Source organism: Hemiscyllium ocellatum, chromosome 23, assembly GCF_020745735.1.
Source record: "Hemiscyllium ocellatum isolate sHemOce1 chromosome 23, sHemOce1.pat.X.cur, whole genome shotgun sequence".
In the NCBI taxonomy this organism is placed as follows: Eukaryota; Metazoa; Chordata; class Chondrichthyes; order Orectolobiformes; family Hemiscylliidae; genus Hemiscyllium; species Hemiscyllium ocellatum.
Window position 1 is genome coordinate 6,194,962 of NC_083423.1, and position 13,983 is coordinate 6,208,944.

The window sequence follows — 13,983 nt, forward strand, 5'->3', positions numbered from 1 at the left end:
AACCTAACATGTGATTCTAATAAGATTAATGTGGCGTTCCAGAGATTCTACTCTAAATTATATCAGTCTGAGAATTGTGAGGAGGGGCAAGCCAAAATGGAATCCTTTTTGAGATCTGAAGCTCCCGGGTATGACTCCCGAACAACAGTCCTTTCTCAATGCCCCATTATCAGAGCAAGAAGTGCAGGAAGCTGTGAGGCAGCTTCAGAGTGGAAAGGCGCCCGGTCCTGATGGACTTCTCAGCGAATTCTATAAGGAATCTGTAAGTATACTGTCAGGCCCGATGCTGAATATGTTGAATGATTCATACAGTCATGATTGTCTCCCACCATCTCTGAGAGAGGCCAATATTTCACTTATCCTTAAAAAAGGGAAGGATCCGGAAGACTGTGCTTCATACAGGCCCATCTCGCTCTTAAATGTGGACTTTAAGATCCTCCCTAAGTCTCTCGTGTTAAGGCTGGAGACTGTGTTACCCTCTATTATTAAAGAGGATCAGACGGGCTTCATAAAGGGTCGCAGATCCTCTAATAATGTTAGGAGGCTGCTTAACGTAATTCAAGCATGCCAACAGCAGTCAATCCAGGGATTGGTGATTTCTTTAGATGCAGAGAGGCATTTGACAGAGTTGAGTGGCCGTACCTTTTCTATACTCTAGACTGGTTTGGTCTGGGCGAAGTTCCCATAAGATGGGTAAAGGTTCTCTACAGTGTACCTCTCGCTGTGGTCATTACCAACGGGGTACGATCAAGCAATTTTAATATTTCTAGGGGCAGCCGGCAGGGCTGTCCCCTTTCACCATTACTTTTTACGTTGGTGATTGAACTGTTGGCAGAGGCCATTCATGGGGATCTCAATATATCAGCTCCAGAAGTGGGGTCAAAATTACATAAGATCTCGCTGTATGCAGACGATGTTCTAATTTTCTTGACAAATCCAGCAGTTTCAGTGCCTTGCCTGATACAATGCATTCACGCGTTTGGCGCTTTTTCAGGGTATAAGATTAATTTTGCTAAATCAGAGGCTATGCCTATGGGTGGTTGGCTCTCGAGAGTGACTCTAGATTCCCATTTAGGTGGTCACAGGGAGGTTTTGTGTACTTGGGCATATTCATTACTCCAGTTCTGGATTGGCTGGTCAAAGCCAATTTTACTCAATTATTTGAAAAAATTAAACAAGATCTCCAAAGATGGGAGGCACTTCCAGTCTCATGGTTGGGTCGGATAGCGCTTATTAAGATGAATATTCTCCCTCGTTTGCTATACCCTATACGGATGCTCCCCCTGATTTTCAATAAACAAACACTCAGGAGACTGAACGGTTGGTTCAGCTCCTTTATCTGGCACCATAAACGGCCCCTCATTAAATTAGCCAAACTGCAGTTGCCTCACAGATTGGGGGGAGTAGACCTTCCGGACATTAAAAATGACCAATTAAGCTCGCTTTTGACCTACGTGAGTGATTGGGTTTGTGGGCACCCTGTTTCAATATGGCTAGATATTGAAGCCTCCCAGGCAAGGTGCCCTCTTACCAGTTTGCTGTTTTTGGGCAAGGTGAGGACAGTTAGGGAATATTGCCATAACCCAATAGTCATCAATACTGTTAAAGCATGGAGGGCAATTCGGCGAGGGAAGGCAATATTGGCAAAACATCTTTGTTTACATCTTTAGTGGGTATGCCGGGTTTTCAACTGGGTATGATAGATTCAGGATTTAAACGTTGGGCAGCTAGGGGTATATCTTGCATGGGTGATTATTTGAGGGAGATATAATAACGTCCTTTGATCAGTTCGTACGGAAGTATGAGTTACCTAATAGAGACCTATATAGAACATAGAACATAGAAAAATACAGCGCAGTACAGGCCCTTCGGCCCTCGATGTTGCACCGACCAAATCCTACCTAACCTACTAGCCCAATAACTTCCATATGCCTATCCAATGCCTGCTTAAATGACCATAAAGAGGGAGAGTTCACCACTGCTACTGGTAGGGCATTCCATGAACACTCAACCCGCTGCATAAAGAATCTACCCCTAACATCTGTCCTATACCTACCACCCCTTAATTTAAAGCTGTGTCCCCTAGTAACAGCTAACTCCATTAGCGGTAAAAGGTTCTCAGTGTCTACCCTATCTAAACCCCTAATCATCTTATACATCTCTATCAAATCTCCCCTCAACCTTCTTTTCTCTAATGAGAACAGGCCCAAGTGCCTCAGCCTTTCCTCATACGATCTTCCTACCATGCCAGGCAACATCCTGGTAAACCACCTCTGCACTCGTTCCAATGCCTCCACATCCTTCCTATAGTATGGCAACCAAAACTGCACACAATACTCCAGATGAGGCCGCACCAGAGTCTTATACAACTGCAACATGACCTCAGGACTCCGGAACTCAATTCCTCTACCAATAAAGCCCAGTACACCATATGCCTTCCTCACAGCACTATTTACCTGGGTGGCAACTTTCAGAGATCTGTGTACATGGACACCAAGATCCCTCTGCTCATCCACACTCCCAAGTAGCCTACCATTAGCCCAGTAATCCATCTTCTTGTTACTCCTACCAAAGTGAATGACTTCACACTTAGCTACATTGAATTCCATCTGCCACCTTTCTGCCCAGCTCTGCAACCTATCTATATCCCGCTGTAACCTGCCACATCCTTCTTCACTGTCCACAACTCCACCGACCTTTGTGTCATCCGCAAACTTGCTCACCCAGCTTTCAAGCCCCTCCTCTAGATCATTTATAAAGATGACAAACAGCAACGGTCCCAAAACAGATCCCTGTGGTACACCGCTAGTAACTGCACTCCAAGATGAACCTAGTCCATCAACTACTACCCTCTGTCTCCTTCCAGCCAGCCAATTCCTAATCCAAACCTCTAATGCACCCTCAATGCCATACCTCCGTAGTTTTTGCATTAGCCTACCATGGGGTACCTTATCGAACGCCTTGCTAAAATCCATATACACCACATCTACTGCTTTACCCTCATCCACCTCCTTAGTCACCTTCTCAAAGAACTCAATAAGGTTTGTGAGGCACGACCTGCCCTTCACAAAACCATGCTGACTATCCTTGATCACATTATTCCTATCCAGATGTTCATAAATCTTATCCCTTACAATTCTCTCTAAGACTTTGCCCACAACAGAAGTGAGACTCACTGGCCTATAGTTACTGGGCTAATGGTAGGCTACTTGGTAGTGTGGATGAGCAGAGGGATCTTGGTGTCCATGTACACAGATCTCTGAAAGTTGCCACCCAGGTAAATAGTGCTGTGAGGAAGGCATATGGTGTACTGGGCTTTATTGGTAGAGGAATTGAGTTCCGGAGTCCTGAGGTCATGTTGCAGTTGTATAAGACTCTGGTGCGGCCTCATCTGGAGTATTGTGTGCAGTTTTGGTCGCCATACTATAGGAAGGATGTGGAGGCATTGGAACGAGTGCAGAGGAGGTTTCTTGAACAAGGGGACCACATTTGCTATCCTCCAGTCTTCTGGTACTATTCCCGTTGACAATGACGACATAAAAATCAAGGCCAATGGCTCTGCTATCTCCTCCCTAGCTTCCCAGAGGATCCTAGGGTAAATGCCATCAGGCCCAGGAGACTTATCTATTTTCATCCTTTCCAGTATTCCCAAAATCTCCTCCCTACATACTTCAAGGCCATCCATTCTAATCACTTGTGACTCAATATTCACACCAGCAACAGAGTCCCGTTCCTGAGTGAATACTGACGAAAAGTATTGATTTAGTGTCTCACCAATCTCCTCCGCATCCACGCACAACTTCCCACTACTATCCTTGACTGGACCGATACCTACCCTAGTCATCCTTTTATTCCTGAAACCTCTTTCATTTTTTTTCATGTTCGGGATTTCATTCAAAAAAAGACCACACTTTTGACTGATCCCTACAAATCTGACAAGAAAGAGGGGTATTAAGGGCTAAGAGTACACTCTGTCAGTAATTTATATCACCAATTGGGGGGTGCCACCTTAGATGAGTCTGATTGACTCTGCAAGATGTGGGAAAGAGAGCTGGGTGTTGAAGTTTCTTCAGAGGCATGGGAGGATATTTGGGAGAATGCAAGGAAGGTATCAATTTGCAATAGAACCCATGCTTTACAGTTGAAGATTCTCCACAGGGTCCACCTAGCCCCAGACCGTTTGTCAAAATTTAAACCAGGGATATCTTCAGCCTGTCCCAAGTGCAAGGTCTGCACGGGCACTCTTACCCATTGTCTTTGGTCTTGTGACAGGCTTCAAACATATTGGAGTGCTGTGGTGGGTGCAGTGGAGAAGGACCCTATTTCGCTCCTTTTGGGCCTACCCATTGTATTTCCTGCAAACGTGCATAAGAAAAAACTTTTCAATATTCTTATGTTCTGTGCAAGGAAGAATATCTTGCTAGGTTGGATATCTGAAAACCCCCCAGGCCTGTCGGGTTGGCGAAAGATTGTTATGGAGCATATTCCCCTGGATTTTCTCACAAATATAGTACACCATAAAACTGAGAATTTTTACAAGACATGGCAACCCTTTTTGAAATACCTGGACACCGACTTATCTGCCCACACTAACAAGGGCTTTTATATAGCTATAATGGTTGTGTTTCATGAGTCCAATATCCAGGGAGGAGGAACTGTGAATGAGTGTTTTGTTTGGCTGGGCTGAGTTATTACTATTTATTTGTTTGTTGTTAGATATTTATTTATTTAGTTAAATAGCTAGTTTGGGGTTTTGTTTTAATTTTATACTTCTCTATATATGTTTATACATTCGTAAGGAGGGCGGGCTGGGGAATTTTTTATTATTTGGGTTTAGTTTTGTACTATTTTTGTACTGTTTTGAATTGCATTGTTTTGTATTTGTTGTAATATTTAAAAATCTATTTTTTCTTAATAAAAATATATTCAATATATTATTTTTTTAAAAAAGTCTTGCTGCAATTGTACAGAGGTTGCTATGCCCAGATCCTGAGAATTATGTGCAGTTTTGGTCGTCACATTTTCAGAAGGATATATTTGCCTTGGAAGTGAGGTTCACCAAATTGGGCCTTGGGATGAGGGAGTGACCTATGATGAGAGCTTGAGTAAATTGGGTCTATATTCATTGTCTCTGATTTCTCTAAGCACCAATCTCAGTGAAGCCTTCAGAATACTGAAGATGTTTGACAGGATAGATTCTGCGAGATTGTTTCTGCTGCTGGACAAATCTAAAACTTTGACCAGAGTCTTGGGCAAAGGGGCCAGTCATTTTAGTACTGAGATGAGAAATTTCTTTGCTCATATGGTGTGAATCTTTGGAATTCTCTACCCCAGAGGGTTATGGTCACTTATCCTTGTATACACTGAAGACTGGGAGAGACAGAATTTTCAGGAAATTGAGAGATGTGGACAGTGATCAGGAAAGTGAAGTTGAAACCCAAACTCAACTGTGATCACGTTGAACTTGCTCTGCCATTCAATGAGCTGAATGGTCTACTTCCACTCCTAGTTCTTATGGAGTGCTGCATGGGCCTTGAAAATAAAAATAGTTGTCTGTGCGGTCACCAGTCTGTTGTGATTGAGGTAAAACTTTCTTAAAACAGCCTTACATTCCATTTATGAATAAATGTAATATCTGAAAAGACTATTAATTTGAGAGAGCAGAAGCTTGTAGTTAGCTGAAAGGCACTGAATTGATCATGTATGCTAATGCATCTGGCATTGTTCTTACAGCAATATCTGGGGGATAATGTCAGTCTGAGTAAAATTGCCCTGTACTGTCTAGAGTTTAGAAGAGTGAGAGATGATTTCATGCAACATCCTGAGAGGGTTTGACAAGGAGGTGCAGAAATGTTGCTTCTGCTGACAGTGGAGAATTGCATGAGGGTTCATGGATGCAGCATGAGAGGGTGATTGTTGTAAGATTGGGATGAAAAATGTCAATGTTCAGACAGTTTTGAGTCTTTGGTATTCTGTACCATAGAGAGCTACAGATAATCAAGGATTGGTTATATTCAACATCAGGATTGGTGGACTCTTGAATTCCAAGGATTTGGGAATCAATCAATATAAAGGGAATTGATGGAGAAGATCAGCCATGATCATATTGGATGGCTTGATGGGCTGAATGGCCTACTCCTGCTCCTTTTGTTATGCTCTTTCAATTTCAGCTTTCAACTGATAACATGTTTTTGTTTTCTCTGAACCTTTAGGAGTGGCTGTACTCGCCGTGCTAAAAAAGACTCTGCATTATGACTGTTTGATTATGGTGAAACAGTTCAGGCCACCAATGGGATGCTACTGTCTCGAATTGCCAGCAGGTGATGTACTACATGTTCATTTGAACATACTCATCGTTATTTTGATTTAACAACAATGGTTATGAGGAGACTGTGCAGGAATGATATAAAAAGTTTCAAATATCATCATGTCTTTCCGAAATTCCTGTAAATGTTATTACACTTGGGTCATATTGGAGCAAAAGCTAGGCCATTTGGCCCATCTAGTCTTCTCCACCGTTCCATGAGATCACAACTGATCTAATAATCGTCAATTCCACCTTCCTCCCTCATCCCTATAATACTCGATTCCCTTACTAATTAAAAATCTGTCTATCTCAGTCTTGAATATACAGGTACACAGTCCTTTATCCGCAATCCAAAAAAGTTCTGAAGTCCCAAGTTTCTTTTGTGAAGTTGTTTTCTCCACAACAAGCTTATTTGGCATGTAAACAGTAAACCCAACTCCATAGCTACTTGATCCATGTCACTCAGGCAAGATGTGGCGGCGTGGCCCAGTACTGGCAGGCATCAATTCTGTCTGTGATTGTGGTATTCACAGATGTGCCTGCTCTTTGGTAAGTTTTTTTTTAATTTCACCATGAAACTGTCACTTATTCTGAAATCTGAAAAATTCCAAATTCCAAAAACCAGCTGGCCTTGAGGGTTTTGGATAAAGGATTGTGTACCTGTACTTAAGCCTTGACACCCCACTGCAGTAAAGAACACCACAGATTTACTACCCTCTGAGAGAAATTACTCCTCATCTCTGTCTTAAATGGGACCCTTACTTTGAAATTATTCCATCTAGTCCTAGACTGTCCCACAAAGGGAAACCATTTTTCCATGTCTATCCTGTCAAGTCTCCTAATAATCCTGTATGTTTCATTAGGGTCTCCTCTCAATCTTCTACATTCCAATGAATACAGTCCTAACTTAATCACTCATTAGATAACTCCTCAATACCTGGCATTAACCTAATGAGCCTTCTCTGGACTGCCTCCAACTTCTCTTGTACATAATGGGACAAATACTGCGCACTAATCCACTTGCTACTTGGAACAGAAGATTTTCTTTTTCCTACACTTTGTTTCCAAGTTCTGTTGACTCCTTTTCTAGCATGGGTGATGGAAGACTGCCATGTTGTTCCCAGAGTGCCTGTTGTGGCTCACTTGGTCACACTTGGGTTCGAATGCCACCCCGGGAATTGAACACAGTCTGGGCTGTAACTCCAGTGCAGTACTGAGGGTGATCTGCATGGTAATTAGTGCCATCATTCAGATGAAACATCAAACTGATGTCCTGTTTTGCCTGCTGTAATTTGTATAATACCTCATGGTCTTATTTTGAAGAAGAAAGGGATGTTTACTCCTGGTCCCCCAGCCATTAATTTATCCCTGTTGTTGTGGTTCTGCTCGCTGAGCTGGGAGTTTGTGTTGCAGATGTTTCGTCCCCTGTCTTGGTGACGTCTTTCCTCCGGCATTTGTAGTGGTTTGAATCTGCCGCTTCTGGTTTGAATCAAACCACTACAAATGCCAGAGGAAAGATCACAGAAGTGCTTCACAGGAGGCTCCCAAGCACTGAGGATGTCACCTAGACAGGGGACGAAACGTCTGCAACACAAATTCCCAGCTCGGCGAACAGAACTACAACAACGAGCACCCGAGCTACAAATCTTCTCTCAAACTTTGAATTATTTATCCCTCAATTAATATCGCAAAACAATTATTATTATCATCATCACTTTACTACTGGTTCGGCCCTTGGTGTGTGCACACTGGTTAGTATATTTCCTATGTTACAACAATAAGTATTTAATTAGTTGTTATGAGTTATGGGCTATCCTGTGGTGTGAAAGGCAAGTCTTGATAAATGCAAGCCTTTTTTTTCTTTCAAAGTTTCTGATGCAGGTTCAGGCATAGCTTCAAATTGAGGGGTGATAGATATGGAACAAATGTCAGAGGTAGTTTCTTTACTCAGAGAGTAGTAGGGGCATGGAACACACTGCCTGCAACAGTTGTACACTTGCCAACTTTACAGGCATTTAAATGGTCATTGGATAGGCATATGGACAAGAATGGAATAGGTAGATTAAATGGGCTTCAGATTGGTTCCACAGGATGGCGCAACATCGAGGGCCGAAGGGCCTGTACTGTGCTGGAATGTTTTATTTTCTAACAATGTGTGTAAATTAAGCAGAACTTAATGTTGGAATTTGCCCTAATTTAGCACTAAGGAGCATCATTGCTTGGAGAGCGGGCACAAGTATGGTGAATTGCTTTTTCTATATCAGAATCAATGATTCTAAAAGCTATGTGATTCCTTGAATATGAAGTGTAAAAATGATGCACTAATAAAGCCACTGGACCCAGTGGTCTTTTACCTATCCCTTATTGTAAGTGAGGTGCTAGTTGGAGACTGGAACAGAGTGAAGGTTGTTTCACTCTGTATCTGATTACTGTCTGACCTCGAAGTGTCTGAAGTGGGAAAGTATCCTCACCTAAACGCCACTAATATTCCTCACTTTCAATATGTCTTTTTTTTTAAAAATGGATGACATTTTGCAGAGCTTGACTTAAAAAAAAATGAGCTCGGAACAGGAATAGACCATTTTGTCCCTCGAGCCTATTTTGTCATTTAACAAGATCATGAGTAGACAGGCAGGAGGCTGGAAGAACACAGCAAGCCAGGCAGCATCAGGAGGTGGAGAATCCGATGTTTCGGTTGTAACAGATCGTGTCTGATCTGATTGTAAGCTTGACTCTACGGTCTTTCCTACCTCTCGCCCCCCCACTTCTTACCGAGAACCGTCAACCTCTGCCTTTAGGATATTCAAAGTATTCTGCCTTTTGAGGAAGAGAGTTCTAACCACTCACAATCAACCCTGAGAGAAAAAATTGTTACACCTAATTTCTGTCTTAAATGGGTGACCCCTTATTTTCAGATGGTGACCCTGGTTCGAGACCCTGGCGGCACGGTGGCTCAGTGATTAGCACTGCTGCCTCACAGCATCAGGGACCCGGTTTGATTCCAGCCTCAGGTGACTGTCAGTGTGGAGTTTGCACATTCTCCCTGTGTTTGTGTGGGTTTCCTCCAGGTGCTCCAGTTTCCTCCCACAGTCCAAAGATGTGCAGGTCAGGTGAATTGGCCATGCTAAATTGTCCATAGTGTTAGGTGCATTAGTCAGAGGGAAATGGGTCTGGGTGGGTTACTCTTCAGAGGGTTAGTGTGAACTGGTTGAGCCGAAAAGGGCCTGTTTCTACACTGTAGGGAATCTAATCTAATCTAACCTAGATTCACCCATGAAAACATGCTTTCAACATCAACTCTATCGAGTGTCCCCACACCATCCAGGATTTTTTGTTTCACTCAAATCCCCTCTCACTCCTCTAAACTCAAGGGTATACAAACTAAGCCTGTCCAACATTTTCTCTTATCTAATAAAATTTCTCTGAATTGCTTCATTGCACTTAAATCTTTCCTTAAATAAGGAGACCAATAGTGTACATGGTGCTCCAGAAGTGGTTTCACTGTGCCCTGTATAACTGAAGCAAAACCTACATTTGTGTTCGATTCCTCTCTAAATAAATGGTAACATTCTATTAGCTTTCCTAATTTTTGCAAGGTTTGTGAAGGTTTGTAGCTCAGGTTGAGGTTTAGGGTGTAGGTTTGCTCGCTGAGCTGTAGGTTTGATATCCAGATGTTTCATTACCTGGCTAGGTAACATCATCAGTGGCGACCGCCAAGTGAAGCGAAGCTGTTGTTGCCTGCTTTCTATTTATATGTTTGTCCTGGATGGGGTTTGTGGTGATGTCATTTCCTGTTCGTTTTCTGAGGGGTTGATAGATGGTATCTAGACCTGTGTGTTTGTTTATGGCGTTGTGGTTGGAGTGTCAGGCCTCTAGGAATTCTCTAGCATGTCTTTGCTTAGCCTGGCCCAGGATAGATGTATTTTCCCAGTCGAATTGGTGTTTTTTAACCGCCGTGTGTAGGGCTACGAGGGAGAGAGGGTCGTGTTTTTTTTTTGTGGCCCTTGTTTTTCCATGTTAAACTCCATTTGTTAACATTTTGCCCAATTACTTCACCTATCGATATATTTCTGGAAACTGCTAGTATCCTTATTGCAACTTGCCTTTCCACCTATTTTTATGCTGTTTATAATACATTCACTACCTTCCTCCAAGTCATTAATATATTTTGTAAACAGTTGTGGTCCCAGCACTGATCCCTGTGGAACTACATGTAGAGGTTGCCAACCTGAAAAAGAATCCCTTCACCCTAATAGCTGTTCCTTGCCCATTGGTTAATTCTCTATCCATGCCAATATTCTACCTCTAACACAATGGGTTCGTATCTTATGACGTAGCCTTTTGTGTGCACCTTGTTGAACCAATCTGAAAGTCCAAATATGACATATCTATTGGTTCCCCTCTGGTTGAGACATCCTCAGAAAGCTCCAATAAATTAGACAGTATTTCCCTTTCATGAAACTGTGCTGATTCTGCTTGATTAGATTATGATGTGCTGCTAGTACTTGGTAATTGATTCCAACATTTTTCCACAATGGATGTTAGGTTAGTAGCTCAACATTTGCATGTTTTTTGCTTCCCTGCCTTTTGAATAGGGGTGTCACATTGGCAGCTTTCCAGTCCTCTGGAACTTCTCCAGAATCCAAGGAATTTTGGAAAATTACAACCATTGCACCACCTCTGTAGCTATTTCCTTAAAATCCTCGGATGCAAGTCATCAAGGCCAGGGGACTTATCTTACTTTAGACACATTAGTTTGTCTAGTACGGCTTTTCTAGTGATGGTGATGGTACTTAATTTCTGCCCCATACTCTTTAGCATTAATGGAATGTTCAACATACCTTCCATTGTAAAGACTGGTGCAAATTATCCATTTAACTCCTCTGCCATTTTCTAGTTCCCCATAATTGTCTCCCCAGATTCATTTCCTAAGGGGCTTATGTTCACTTTGATGATAACTGTTTGTATGCTTCCATCTCAGGTCTCATAGATGATGGTGAAACTGCAGAGGTTGCTGCCTTACGGGAGCTTTTGGAAGAAACCGGATACAGAGGAGAGATCAGTGAAACAACTCCAGGTTTGATTCTTTTTCAAAAAAATCTTTCACAGGATCCGGGGGAGAATGGCTAGGCCAATATTTATTGATCTCCAGAAGGTGGTAAGGAGCCACTTCTTGAACTGCGATAGTTTGAGTGGTTTAGTAACCCCAAAGTATTATTAGAAAGGGAGTGCCTGGATTTCAACTCAGAGGTGGTGAAGGAATGGTGCTAAGTCTCCAAGTCAGGATGGTGTGTCTTCAATGTGACCATTTTGAACAATGAGACCTCCTCTCATTCTTATAAACTTCAGTGTGTACAGTCCCAAACTGTTTAGCTTTTGCTCATAAGACAATTGCTCCATACCAGGGATCCTCCCAGTGAACTGGTGGTGATATCCCCACATTTCTGCTGCCCTTGTCCTTCTGAGTGGTGGAGGTAGATGTACAATGCATATAATCTCTCCCACTCTCACTAATTTTGAATTGTAGCTCTCTTGTGCCATCTGAAATGAGGGGAGCAAATGGCCCAGTCATATTTTTGTTAGAGTACAGAGACCAAGGTAATGTCCTGGGCACCTGAACTCCACCATGGCAGGTCCTGGAATTTGAATTTTCACTTCATACACTCATGAGACATGATTGTCACTAGCTTGGCCAATATTTATTGCCCATCCCTAGTAGCTCTTGAGATGGTGGTGGTGAACTGTCTTCTTGAACCACTGCAGTATATGTACTGTAGGCTGATCCACAATGCCCTTACGGAGGGAATTCTAGGATTTTGATCCAGCGACACAAGGTACAGCAATACATTTCCAAGTTGGGATGGTGGGTGGCTTAGAGAGGAATTTACGGTGCTGGTGTTCCCATGTATCTGCTGCCTTGATTTTGAAAATTGAAGAGGTTGTGGATTTGGAAGGTGCTGCCTAAGGATCTTTGGTGAATTTCTGCAGTGGATCTTGTAGATAGTACCCACTGCTGCTCTGAGTGTCAGTGGTGAAGGGAGTGGATGCTGGTAGATGTGGTGTCAACCCCTGGATGGTGTTTTGTTGGAGCTGCACCAGTCCAGGCAACTGGGGAGCACAACCCTCCTGACTTGTGCCTTATTGATGATGGAAAGACTTTATAGTGTCAGGAGGTGAGTCACCTGCTGCATTATTGGGGCGGCACGGTGGTTAGCACTGCTGCCTCACAGCGCCTGAGACCTGGGTTCAATTCCCGACTCAGGCGACTGTGTGGAGTTTGCACGTTCTCCCCGTGTCTGCGTGGGTTTCCTCTGGGTGCTCCGGTTTCCTCCCACAGTCCAAAGATGTGCGGGTCAGGTGAACTGGCCATGCTAAATTGCCTGTAGTGTTAGGTAGGGGTAAATGTAGAGGTATGGGTTGGTTGCGCTTCGGCGGGTCGGTGTGGACTTGTTGGGCCGAAGGGCCTGTTTCCACACTGTAAGTAATCTAATCTAATTATTCCTAACCCCCGACCAGCTCTTGTAGCCATTGTATTTGTACAGTTAGTCCAATTGAATTTCTGGTCAATGGTAACCCCTAGGATATTGATAGTGGGGGATTCATTGATGGTAACACCATTGAATATCAAGGGCTGGTGTCCTTTTAGTGGAGGTGGTCATTGCCTGTCATCTGTGTGGCACAGATGTTACTTGACTGAATGCCACATGAGAAATTAAATATTTATGTTTGGAAAGTTATACCATCACAACTTCCTTCACACCACTTCTGAAAGTTGAACTTCAGTTGACCTTTGAAGAATTATGTTAAATGAGGGATTACAAATTGACATGATGTTCCAAATACTGAACCTGAGCTTGTGGTGGGTGAAGCTCACATAACACTGAGTTTCACCAGTGCCATTCACACACAAATGTGGAGACATGGCAGTAGTGCGCAAGTTAAAACAGATGATCACAATGCCCCCTCGCATCCTTCACCCATCTTTTCCAGGTCAGGACACAAACAGTTGTCACCCACTGGGCAGTACGACTTCCATTTCACAACCGAAGGTTATTGGGGCAACTGCAGCCATCCCTAGGGATCAGCTAAAATGAGAAAAAAAAAATGTGGCACCTCTGTAATCCTTTATGCACTTGAAATTATGTCATGCAATATTCGTGCAGGGATCTGGAATCACAACAGAGCAAGATCAAAGAAATCACTCTCCAGCCTGTTCCACTCAGATTCCTCTCCCCATGGTAACAGCTAATTGTATTCGGAACAATTCCTGTGCTCGTGCCTATCTACTCTCTTGATTTCTCACATTATTCCAAACATTTCTCACTCTGATTTAAAGTATAATTTGGTAACTGTCCTAAATTAATATTTCTGACTCCCCACTCAAGGCAGCTTTCCTGATTTACATAGAAGCAATAAACTGTGTTTATCCCATCTTAAATCATGAAATTGAACTGCATATATAAATGATGCAGTACTATAAATCACTCTCTTTCTCGACTGTAAGGTTTCTTTAATCTTTTTTCACAAGTCTGAACAAAGAGACCTTGGAATGCAGGTTCATAGCTTCTTGAAAGTGGAGTTGCAGGTAGATAGGATAGTGAAGAAGGCGTTTGGTATGCTTTCCTTTATTGGTCAGAGTATTGAGTACAGGAGTTGGGAGGTCATGTTGCGGCTGT

General features: G+C 42.9%; 1 protein-coding gene across 1 annotated transcript in view; it reads left to right on the forward strand.

The window, feature by feature from the left end:
- nudt5 (nudix (nucleoside diphosphate linked moiety X)-type motif 5) overlaps positions 1–13,983 on the forward strand; it is a 43,561-nt gene that overhangs the window by 22,541 nt on the left and 7,037 nt on the right. The window contains exons 5-6 of the mRNA XM_060842623.1: positions 6,213–6,320; positions 11,289–11,384. Coding sequence (XP_060698606.1) covers positions 6,213–6,320; positions 11,289–11,384 — 204 coding nt within the window. The remainder of the gene's footprint in view (positions 1–6,212; positions 6,321–11,288; positions 11,385–13,983) is intronic.